At 56.3% G+C, this 11,008-nt stretch overlaps 2 protein-coding genes across 9 annotated transcripts; one reads left to right on the top strand and one right to left on the bottom strand.

Annotated features, from left to right (window-relative positions):
• Positions 1–539: 539 nt before the first annotated feature.
• On the bottom strand, positions 540–8,078 carry LOC122214011 (ribonuclease H2 subunit A). 8 transcript variants are annotated; one of them, XM_042928548.1, is made up of 10 exons: positions 7,780–7,994; positions 6,490–6,769; positions 5,328–5,820; positions 5,068–5,139; positions 4,816–4,942; positions 4,636–4,723; positions 2,004–2,141; positions 1,810–1,897; positions 842–965; positions 540–750 (listed from the first exon to the last, which is right to left on the bottom strand). In XM_042928548.1, exons 3-10 carry the CDS (start codon positions 5,452–5,454, stop codon positions 615–617), a joined length of 900 nt encoding a protein of 299 aa, XP_042784482.1. In that variant the 5' UTR covers positions 5,455–5,820; positions 6,490–6,769; positions 7,780–7,994; the 3' UTR covers positions 540–614. The 8 variants fall into 8 exon arrangements, with proteins under 8 accessions (XP_042784482.1, XP_042784483.1, XP_042784481.1 ...); XM_042928549.1 differs by having other exon boundaries at positions 5,328–5,838; positions 6,490–6,744; XM_042928547.1 differs by having other exon boundaries at positions 6,490–6,744.
• Positions 8,079–8,158: 80 nt separating this feature from the next.
• Positions 8,159–10,997, top strand: PRDX2 (peroxiredoxin 2). Its single transcript, XM_042928554.1, has 6 exons — positions 8,159–8,264; positions 8,738–8,849; positions 8,938–9,091; positions 9,707–9,829; positions 9,973–10,103; positions 10,668–10,997. Exons 2-6 carry the CDS (start codon positions 8,747–8,749, stop codon positions 10,751–10,753), a joined length of 597 nt encoding a protein of 198 aa, XP_042784488.1. The 5' UTR covers positions 8,159–8,264; positions 8,738–8,746; the 3' UTR covers positions 10,754–10,997.
• The last annotated feature ends 11 nt before the right edge of the window (positions 10,998–11,008 follow it).

The raw sequence follows: 11,008 nt of genomic DNA, 5'->3' as shown, positions 1-11,008 counted from the left end.
TCAAATAAATAAATGTTGAAAAAAATAATTAAAAAAGAAATACAAATACATTAAAAAAAAAAAAAGAAAACTCTAGAAAATTATAAGATGCTTAAAATTTAACATACTTTAAAAGACCTAATGGTCAAGGGGCGCCTGGGTGGCTCAGTCCGTTAAGCGCCCGACTTGGGCTCAGGCCATGATCTTGCAGTCGGTGAGTTCGAGCCCCCGTCGGGGTCTGTGCTGACAGCTCTGAGCCTGGAGCCTCCTTCGGATTCTGTATCTCCCTCTTCCCTCTGCCCCTCCCCCGCCTTGTGCTCTGTTTCTTTCTCTCAAAAATAAATAAACATTAGGGGCACCTAGGTGGCTCAGTTGGTTAAGCGTCTGACTCTTGACCTTGGCTTGGGTCATGATCTCACAGTTTTGAGCCCCACATCAGGTTCTGTACTAGCAGAGCAGAGCCTGCTTGGGATCCTCTCTCTCTCGGCTGCTCACTCTTGTGCTCTCTCAAAAAATAAATTAAAAAAAAAATTAATTAACTAAAAAACAAAACCAAAACAAAACATAAAAATAACTTTAATCACAAAGCAGGGGTGGGGGGTGGCGAAGGCACAGAAACGAGAACAGGCCGGCGCCTAGAGAGTGGTGGCTGATTCCAGACCCCGCTCCTGGAAGTACCGGTGGGGCAGGCGGGGGCGGACTCGGGCGCCTTCGCTGAAGTAGGACGTGATCCTCCCAGGTCCCTCCTGATCCCCTGTCAGTGAGTCCTCCCTGTGGGAGAGGCAACACTGACCACTCTGGGGTGATGGGGGGAGCCCTGGCCTCCCTCCCTCCTTCCTCACAGCACCTCCAGGGCACCCACCACATAACGCCTTCTGCCTCCTTCTCCAGGATGCTCTGGGCCGTGCGCCAGCTGAACCGGACAAACTGGGGGAAGCCGAACACGGGCTCCACATGCTTCCTCAGCCAGGCTTTGGTCTTGGGATCTGAAAGACAGGAAGGGGTGGGGCTGGCAGTGCTGATGGGCCCCGACCCCTGACACGGTGCCCGAGTTCCTCAGGCTGGCAGCTCAGGCCTCCCGAGTACCCGAGGCACCTCCGCTGTTTGAGGCCGTTCCTGCCTCGGAACCTTTGCACAGGCAGCACCCAGACTCATCACCTGCCGACAGGTGCTCAAGGCACAAGTTTAGGGAGACTGCCTCTGAGACATGTCTTCGCCCACTCAAGGACAAGAGTCATTAAACCAGCATCTGCAGACCAGGGGGGGTCAATGCTCATCATCCCCAAGTAACTATGAGCTCCGGGGGGACAGAGAGGTCTTTCTTTGTCTTGTTCATGGCTATATCCCCAGGGCCCAGACCTGCATGGCGCATACAGGGAGGACTCAGTAAGCACCCATCTGCCCATGCTTCCCCGGGCCTCAGAAGGACAAGAGGGTTCCCTGAACCCAGTCACTCGCTCTTTAAATCTACTCACGGCGGGGGGTGGGCACACATTCATCTACCACACAGACAACGCCTCATAACTGGGGGGAAAGAGTAGGTTTACACGGGGGCTATTGGACATCAGCTGACCTCCCTCCCCCCTGCCCCCTTTCCCCTTAACAAACAGAGACGCCCGCCAAGGGTGTGAGGCCCTCACTGGGGCTCCAGAGAGAAAGTAGGGATGGAGGGAGAAGGGAGGAGAACGCCTGCCCACGAGACTCCGGCTCTGCCTCACGCTGGCCATAAGCAAGCGGCCCTCCTGTCTGAGAAGGCCGAAGTGTGCTCCAGCCTGCCTCGTTGGGGCTGTCGCCAATGTCGCCACCTCAAGGCGGCTCCAGGCTGCTCACCGTTGGGGTAACCGGACCCATAATCGGCGTCCAGGTCCTGCAGTTTTTCCACAAAGTGCCAATTCTTCACAGCCTGGTCACGGGCCACCTGTGGGGAAGACAAAACACCGGGCTCTCCCTCCCCCGGAGCAGGCACACCTGCCCCCTGGCCCCAGGAGATGCCAGAGGCTGGCTACGGCCAGCAGGCGCCTGACCTTGGCACAGATACTGGCGGCGCTGACCACAGGGTACAGGGCGTCTGCTTTGGCCTTGACTGTCACCTCGATGCCGGGAAAGCGCTGCTGCAGCCGCTCTTGGTAGGTGTCTGGCAGCCCCACGGTGTCCACAAACACCTGCCACGGTGACAGAGATGTATTCGTTCAACAGACATCCGGGGAAACAACTGAGCCGGCCTCGCAGCGTGTGCACTGGATGCTCCCGCTGCCTAGAATACTCCTCTCAGCTCATCCCCAGGCTGTAGCTTTCCCTGAGGCATCTCAGCTCTAAGTCCCCTCCCGGGGCACCTGGCTAGCTCAGTTGGTACAGCAGGCGCCTCTCGATCTCGAGGTCATGAGTTCGAGCCCCACGTTGGGCGCAGAGAGTATTAAATAAGCAAATAATTAACAAGTCCCCTCTGAAAGAGGCTCTCCCTGTCCAGGCTGCATCCATTCTACATTTACTGAGCACCTACTATATGCCACGGTTGCACTAGATGCCAAGAACATGGCAGGAAAACACACCAGACAAAAATCCCTTTCTTCGTGGACGCCCTGGAGAGGTCCACAGACAAGAAACAGGACAAACAGGGGCGCCTGGGTAGCTCAGGATTTCAGCTTGGGTCATGATTTTGCAGTTCGTGAGTTCGAGCCCCACAATGGGCTCTCAGTTGACAATGCAGAGCCTACTTGGGATTCTCTCTCTCCCTCTCTCTCTGCCCCTCCCCCCTGCTCACATTCATTCATTTACTCTCTCTCTCTCAAAATACATAAATAAAGTGGAAAAAAAAAACAAACAGGAGGGGTGCCTGATTGGCTCAGTCACTAAATGAACATTCGACTTCAGCTCAGATCATGATCTTGAGGTTCGTGGGTTTGAGCCCCATGTCAGCCTCTGTAATGACATCACGGAGCCTGGAGCCTGCTTGTGATTCTATGTCTCCGTGTCTCTCTGCCCCTCCCCCAGTCACACTGTCTCTTTCAAAACTGGATAAACATTAAAAAAAAAATTTTTTTTTTAAATTTTTTTTTAACGTTTATTTATTTTTGAGACAGAGAAAGACAGAGCATGAACGGGGGAGGGGCAGAGAGAGAGGGAGACACAGAATGGGAAGCAGGCTCCAGGCTCTGGGCCGTCAGCCCAGAGCCCGACATGGGGCTCGAACTCACGGACCACGAGATTGTGACCTGAGCTGAAGTCGGACGCTTAACCGACTGAGCCACCCAGGCGCCCCGGAAAAAAAAAAAATTTTTTTTAAAACAGGATAAATAATAAAGGATAGAAGAGAGTTGGGAGGGATTTTCATTTTATTTTTTATTATTTTTTTAAACGTTTATTCATTTTTGAGAGACAGAGCGTGAGCAGGGGAGGGGCAGAGAGGGAGACACAGAATCCCAAGCAGGCTCCAGGCCCTCAGCTGTCAGCACAGAGCTCGATGAGGGGCTGGAACTCAAGAACCGTGAGATCATGATGTGAGCCAGAGTTGGACGCTTAACCGGCTGAGCCACCCAGGTGCCCCTGTTATTGTCTTTTTTTTTTCAAGTAAGCTCTATGTCCAAAGTGGGGCTTCAATTCACAACCCAGAGATCAAGAGTCACGTGCTCTACTGACTGAGCTAGCCAGGAGCCTGGGAACGGGTTATCATTTTAAACAGTGGTAGAAGAGATTTGGGGAAGGTCACTCTGAGGCGGTGACATTTAAATAAAGGCCTGAAGGAGATAAGGGAATGACCACGTGGAGATTCCAGAAAGAGGATTCTAGGCAGAAGGAACAGCTGGTGCAAAGGCCCTGAGGTGGGACCACGCTGAGTATGCTAGACAGCAGCAGGGAGGCCTCATGGCTGGAGTGGAGAGATGGGGTCAGTGATCTCCAGAGCTGCTATTCTCAGAAATCACCTTTATCATTTGCTTACCAGCTGACCATCTGTGTCCCCTGACTTGGCCATGAACCGCGGAATGCAGGGCCCTTGTCTATCTGTTCCAGTACTGCACTGTCAGCTCCTCATGCCAGCCCTGGACCTCAGCCACCTCTGCAGCAAGGTCTCCCTTGTCACATTCCCTATCTCAAGTGTATTTGCCCTTGTTATTATCTCAAAACAGCCTGTTTTTGTTTTGTTTTTTTGCCTCAGAGTATTGGATACAACGCCAACTTAGATTTCCCTCTGGTAACTTAATCTCATTCTCTTCCTCTTGACACTGAGCTTCCCAGGTTTAATTTCTACCGGGATCAAAAAATTAAATGTTGAGATTTACATTTCAAAAGAGGACTATTTGCTGCACTAGGAGCAGATTGTAAAGGATAGGCCTCAAAGTGGGAGGAGGACGGGGCAGGAATCCAGGAGAGGAGGGGCCCTGGGCTAGGACTGAGGCTGTAGGCAGGTGGACAGATACAGATTTGCTCTGGACTCCCAGCCTTCAGAATAAAGAGATAAATTAAATGGGGGTGGGGCTGGGGGCTCCTCCATGGTCCTGGGTGAGGACACACGTAGGGTAGGAAAAGTAGTAGGAAGTCAAAGGCAGCAACAAATAGTCCTGAGGTCATCCAGATATGTCTGACCCTGAATCATCCACTACACTTGTACACCCCCATTTTATCCTGAGGTATTCAAATGTGGGCAACCCAACAGCTCACCTGGGCAACTTTCACACCCTGGTCCAATGCAAACTGTACCAGCCCAGTGGCTGTATCATGGGAGAGGGAATTCAGGTTGTACTTGACCCTGCAGTGGGAGACAGAGCCCAGTCAACCTCAACCTCAATCCAGCTACCAATCCCTTCCAGCCCACCCTGGCCCCTCCCGGATGCCCCTCACCGCCCAAGCATGCTGGTAGAGATGAGGTTTGGAGACAGCACGTCCAATGCCCAGCCCACAAAGTCCCCGTCCTCCTGCATTTTCACAAAGAGCCTGTCTCGCTCGCTCTCCGATAGGGTCTTTGAGTCTGGGAGGAGGATTGGGAGAGAAGGGAAGTGACTGGTTCCCCCAGTTCCTGCTCTCTCCTCCAGTTTGCACCCGCCCCTCCACATGCCCATGAACCCCCTCCCCAGACTCACACCTCGGGCTCACCTGCCACTTTCAGGGCTTCCAGATCTGCCAGACGAGACAGGGGGCAATAACAGATGGCGTAGACCATGGGGCCTGGGGAAACGGGTGTCCAACCAGTGACCCGTGAAAACCGTTATCCCTATTCCATCATCACCGCTTTTCCCGGTGCCATCACCACTATTACCCGCCTCCCTGGGTAGGGTCCAATCCCGGCTCCCGTTTCATTGCAACTAGCATTCCCCTTATCACACCCCTCCCCCTGCCCGGCCCTGGGGGCGCACCCAGCACCGGGCCCCGTCCCGCTTCATCGACACCCAGGATGCAGGGCTCCTTGCGGCACACCGCAGGCACAGGCGAGTTCAGGCGACAGCGGCCCGTACTGTCTCTGTCCAGCTCGCTGAGATCCATGCTGCCTCTGCCGCCGCTACAAGCCTCAACAATGAAATCTGCGGGCCCAGGTCTCGGCGCGCGATTTCCGCGGGTCCGGAAGCGGCTCTCGCTCCCGACCAATCGGTGCGCAGGACACGCCCCCGGTGCGCCTGCCGCCGTTAACGTTTGCGCAGGGGCCGCCGAAGCTCCTGCCGTGTGGCCTCTTGGGAATTGTAGTTCCCAAGGCCGACCGCCGAACTCTTCGTTTGGGGCACGGGGTGGGCGGGGTCGCTTTCCAAGCTCCGCCCCTGAATCTCTGAAGCCCCGCCCGTCGGGGCTGGTAGTTGGATGGAGAAATAAAGGGGAAATTGATGCGGGTCTCGGAGGATTCCACCCAGTCAGGACCTAGAAGGTCAAATACCACTATACAGCCAGAATAAAACAGTGTCCACATCACTGGGTCCCTGTCTTGCACAGTCTAAGCCTTTTGGACTAGGTATTCCCACTTACACTGAGCTCAGGCCTCCAGATTTGAGGTCCCCCAACTCCCTCTCTCTCTCCGTACTTCACCCCGACCCTCTCCGCCCACCCCCTGCTTCCTACCCTCTAATTGGGGCTAAGCCCCCCCTCCCCCCCAACTGTGATCCCAGATCTCAACAGACTTCTGCTCAGAGTCTGTGCCTACCAGGCAAGGCCATTCCCCCAAATCAAGGTTCATGTCCCCCAATTCTCTAATCTCAGCGGGGCTCATGTTCTCGGCCTGGAGGTCCCTGACCTGCAACAGGCTCATACCCCTTCCTCAGGGTCACAGTTCCTCCATCTCCGATTCCCCCTCCCTGCCCCTCACCATCTATCTTTCCTTCTTTCTTTCTCCCCGGCTATCAGTGGGGCCCAGGGTTCCTGACTCAGCTCTTCCCTCTCCCGCCATCCTCAATTCTCAGCCCTAGGGCCCCCCCCCCCACTCATTCCCACCCCACCACCCCGCCCTTCCTCTCTCCCCGCCCACCCTGGGAACTCTCAATCCCGGACTAGACAGCCCGTCCTGACCCCGCCTCCTCTGCGCCAGTCTCTCACCCGGGTTCAGGGCCTCCAGTCGCAATCGGTCGGTTTGCAGGACATACAGTCACGTTGTCTGCAGGGCCGCACTTGCACCAGATTTTCGCGGTCCATGAACACCGGGCCCGGCGCTGTGCCCACCACCTCGCGGCTGCGCTCTTGCTTGCCCAGGTCACAGAAACAGCGCCACTTTCCCCACGGGCCAAGGATTGAGTCCAACACTTCTAGGGATGGAGGGCCAGGTAGGGGGGAACCTACCCCCCTCGCCTTCCTCTAGGAAGGGAGGAGGATAAAGACACTAACAAATGACATCTTCTGTTTGCTGGGCTCTGCCTCTGTGCCAGGCACCCCACCATAGACTATTTCAGTTTCTCTTCCCCCATTGTTCCCGGGTGGGTAAACTGAGACCTTTAGAAAGCAAGTCACTCTTTGAGCTCATACACCTGGTCACCTAGCCCCGAGGGACTGCAAACTGACACTTCCCGCTTATGCCAGCCTGCCCAGCTGGGAGTGTGATACACCATTGGTGCCCACCATCTGAAGCTGACTCCCTCTGGTCTTCACGGAGGTGATACTGGGCCTGTTCAGCAAGCCCTGACCAGGAGGCCTGCCAGGTGGTAAATCAAATGACATAATTGGCATAATGAAGGTACTGACAGCCTGCGGCAATGTGCCAGCTTGTACTACAAAAACCATTATTATGACCACTTTTAAAGCTGCTCCAACCTTCTTTGTGCTTATCGGAGGCTCTTTTACAAGGTCCTTTTACTGACTCCTCCCTGTGCCCCTAGGTAACAGGTCTTATCCCAACTCAGCACCTCACAGACACTCCTAACACTTCATCCCACCCCCCACCCCCCACCCCCCACCCCCGTCCAGCCTCTTGGTCTTGGCACCTGCTGTTCCCACTCCCTGGCACACTCTTCCCCCTAAATCGTTGCATGTTTTGGCTTTTGCTGGATTCCTGATGCATTGGCTATCTATCTTCTTCGGTGAGGCCTTCTCTGACTTCAGAAGTTTACCGGTTCCCTTCTTTCCCTATCTCCACTCTTCCCAGCATTTATCCGTGAGTTTATGGATGTGTCTGCTTCGGTATTTATTGCCTACTCACGTCCCCTCTCCCTCTATAAGCTGCTTTTAAGTCACTCTCTATTTCAGTCTACAGATACGAAAAACTGAGCCTCAGAGAAAAGTAACCTGCCCAAGAGGGCCGCGCCAGTGCGCAGCTGGGGAGAGATTTGAAGTCCCTGGAGGGGGATCTGTTTGCAGCCAGCTGGCTAAGTGGGACAAAGGGGCTTCTGCGGTTACCTTTCTCCTGATGCTGCTGCCGCAGCTGCTCCCAGGTGTCGCCTTCGTCCTGCTCGCCGAAATAATGGTACTCGGGGGAGAACTGGGCAGGGGTCGCCAGCAGCAGGAGCATCAGAGGCGGCAGCAGTAAGTCCGCCGGGCTCCCGGCCATGCCGGACTCCAACCGACCCGGGCGCGCTCCAAGGAGGAGCTCCTCGCGGGCTGTTTGGTGCCCGCACTACCCCCCGCCGGCGGTGGCAGTGGTCGGGGCCGGAGGCTCTGAGACTCGTCCCGCTGCCTGCAGGCGCGTGGACCCGGCCGTCTTCTCTCCCCCTCCCCTGCGGTTGCAGTGGACCCGACCGCTGCACTCGTCCGCCCACCACTCCCCCCGCCCTGTGCGTCATGGTTCGGGCCGCGCATAAAAGGCACAGAGGCCGAGTGCACTAGGTACTGAGAACGCGTGTTCGCGCGTCTGCGGTCCGTGCGTCCCGCTCGTACCCACGCAGGTATGGACCCCTGGAGGGCACGGGGCTCTGGGGAGCCCCCTTGGAGCAGCTCCGGCCAGGCCCAGGCCTCAGCTCTGCAGCCTTTGTTTTCCGCCCGCCGTAGTGCCTGCCTTTGTCCTTGCAGGGGAAACCGAGGCCTCGGCCTTGCAGTACAGGCCGCGTCGCCGAGCTCCCCGCCACCTTCTCGCGGGTCTCCTCCTGGAGCGGTGGGCTTGCGCTAGGGCGCTCAGGGCCGACACGCTAATGGAGGGGGCCCGGCGGCTGCGGCCCGGCCGCTAGTGCTGGTCAGGGGGGCGGGTCTCCCGCAGTCTCAAGGCTGCGCAGACCCGGCACCGGGGAGGGTGTGGGGGCAGTGCTGCGGCCTCTGCCTCTCGGACTCAGTAACTGGGCCCAGCGCGCAGCGTGACCTTGGGAAGGGAGGACAAAGGGTCTCCCCGGGCGCACTGACCGGACTGGGGGGGGGGGGGTCTCAGCTTTCAGTCATGACCTCTGGCAAAGCGCACGTCGGAAAGCCCGCCCCGGACTTCCACGCCACCGCCGTGGTGGATGGCGCCTTCAAGGAGGTGAAGCTTTCCGATTACACAGGTGAGGGCGGCCGAGAGTGGGCCCAGGTCGGGGTGGGGCCCAGACCTTAGAGGCCTAATGCCTTGGCTATCTCCTCTCCCTCCCCCAGGGAAGTACTTGGTCCTCTTTTTCTACCCGCTGGACTTCACCTTTGTCTGCCCCACGGAGATCATCGCTTTCAGCGAGCGTGCTGAGGACTTCCGCAAGCTGGGCTGTGAGGTGCTGGGGGTCTCTGTCGACTCTCAGTTCACCCACCTGGCTTGGTATGAGCGGGCACCAGCAGGGAGGGAGGATGCATCTAAGTCTCCATCCTCCACAGGATCCCAGCTGTGTGTTCTAGTGGCTGTTACTCAACACCTGTCCCTCCCTTTCCCCACCTTGAAAATAATAGAACTGATGACGCCCAAGTCCTTAATGACGATGGCAGTAATTAGCATTTGAAACCTAGTTGCTTGGCCCAGAGAGGTGGAGATGCTTTATCTCAATTAGGACAATACAGCCTCCCTTCCAGTAGTTATTTCAAACAGGTGGAAACTCCAGTTCTAGAGAGGGAAGGGCTGCGGCCCAGCACGGAGAGCTAGAGCGAGGATGGGGACTCTAAGGCAGGCCTTCTGCCCCAAGATGGGGGGGGGGGGGATCATCCGCACATGTGAACACATTTTGCTGGAGCCTTGGCTTAGTCTTCCCAGATGTGGGAGCCAGCCCCTGCCTCCTCTTGAGGGTGGGGTGGGTGGGGATCCTAGAGCCTTGCTCTAAAGCCCCTTATCGCTCGGTTCCAGCACCGCCTCTCCAGCCTTTATCACACTCAGACACACAGGGGGACGACCCTGCTGTGCCAGGCCATCTTGAGGTGCCAGCCCTGTCTCCTCTACCCCTAGGATCAACACTCCCAGGAAGGAAGGGGGCTTGGGTCCCCTGAACATCCCCCTGCTGGCTGATGTAACCAGAAGTTTGTCTGAAGATTATGGCGTCCTGAAGGAAGATGAGGGCATTGCCTACAGGTAGTGTTTGGCCCTCAGGGAGCCCCAGTCCTCAGGGTGAGGGGACTGCCCCCAGCTCTGTGGCCAGGAAGGAGCTGATAGTCCCTCCCCGGCCCCGGCAATGGGAGCTTCCAGCTCTTCACCATGAACCCTGGTATCTTCAGGGGCCTCTTTATCATCGATGGCAAGGGTGTCCTTCGCCAGATCACTGTCAATGATTTGCCTGTGGGGCGCTCGGTGGACGAAGCTCTGAGGCTGGTCCAGGCCTTCCAGTACACGGATGAGCATGGCGAAGGTGAGCAGACACACACATCCACCTGGGTTCAGACGTGGGTCCGTACTCAGCCCTCATGCAGGCATTTACTGCCTGCTCTGTCACTTGTGTGGGACGGACGTGAGGGCCCCAAAGAGTCAGCTCAGGGTCTTGTCGGCCGGAAGTTCGTAGTCTGGAGCGCGAGATACCCCAATAGGAAGGTGAGGGGCTGGGAAGCAACCGATCTACAGAAGGTATTTGAAAAGATGTGTGTGCCAAGGCGGAGTTTAAAGAATAGTTGGGCCAGAGTATCTTCTCACGTGGAGGACATGGCCTGATCACAGGCCCTCAAAATCCAGTGGGTCTACAGCTGAGGGAGAAAGCAGCATTAAAGGGGTCAAAAAGAAATAAAAATATCAGCCCGAACATCCTGTAGCTGGACTTGGAGGCCTTGTCTCGACATGCTCTTGGGCCTGTACCACTTAGCTCTGGGCTTTTTCTTTTGCCACTCAGGCTCTTGCTTTGCCTCTGTTCATCCCCTCATACTGCCCCTATCTTAAAGGTATGGCTCTAGTCTCACATGTGCCTCCCTGTGTCTTCCCACAGTCTGTCCCGCTGGCTGGAAGCCAGGCAGCGACACGATTAAACCCAACGTGGACGACAGCAAGGAATACTTCTCCAAACACAACTAGACTGGCAGAGAGGTGGAAAGCTTGAGTTGTTGGCCCCCACCTACGCCCCTACCTGGATACCCATGTTGACCCAGGAAAGGCCAGACCTGCCCCTTTAAACTTCGTAGTCCCTGAGCCTGGAGGGCTTGGCCAAGGCCTTCTCATTCTCCCAGCTGGGAGCTGGTGAATGGTGAGTCCCTTCCTGGAGCCCATCTAGCGGGGCACAGGCCTAGAAGTGACCAATAAAGTATTAGGACAGACATTAGTCTGCATCGG

This window comes from Panthera leo, chromosome A2, assembly GCF_018350215.1.
Source record: "Panthera leo isolate Ple1 chromosome A2, P.leo_Ple1_pat1.1, whole genome shotgun sequence".
Classification (NCBI taxonomy): Eukaryota; Metazoa; Chordata; class Mammalia; order Carnivora; family Felidae; genus Panthera; species Panthera leo.
The sequence above is the reverse complement of the archived record's forward strand: the minus strand, read 5'-3'. Positions and strand labels throughout refer to the sequence as shown.

Coding starts and splice junctions, on each gene's coding strand:
- PRDX2 (XM_042928554.1), top strand. CDS start 8,747: ATGACCTCTGGCAAAGCGCACGTCGGAAAGCCCGCCCCGGACTTCCAC. Junction 9,830..9,972: donor GATGAGGGCATTGCCTACAG/GTAGTGTTTGGC, acceptor TGGTATCTTCAG/GGGCCTCTTTATCATCGATG. Junction 10,104..10,667: donor CACGGATGAGCATGGCGAAG/GTGAGCAGACAC, acceptor GTCTTCCCACAG/TCTGTCCCGCTGGCTGGAAG.
- LOC122214011 (XM_042928548.1), bottom strand. CDS start 5,454: ATGGATCTCAGCGAGCTGGACAGAGACAGTACGGGCCGCTGTCGCCTG. Junction 1,898..2,003: donor CCGCCAGTATCTGTGCCAAG/GTCAGGCGCCTG, acceptor TCTTCCCCACAG/GTGGCCCGTGACCAGGCTGT. Junction 751..841: donor GAGGCAGAAGGCGTTATGTG/GTGGGTGCCCTG, acceptor CCTCTCCCACAG/GGAGGACTCACTGACAGGGG.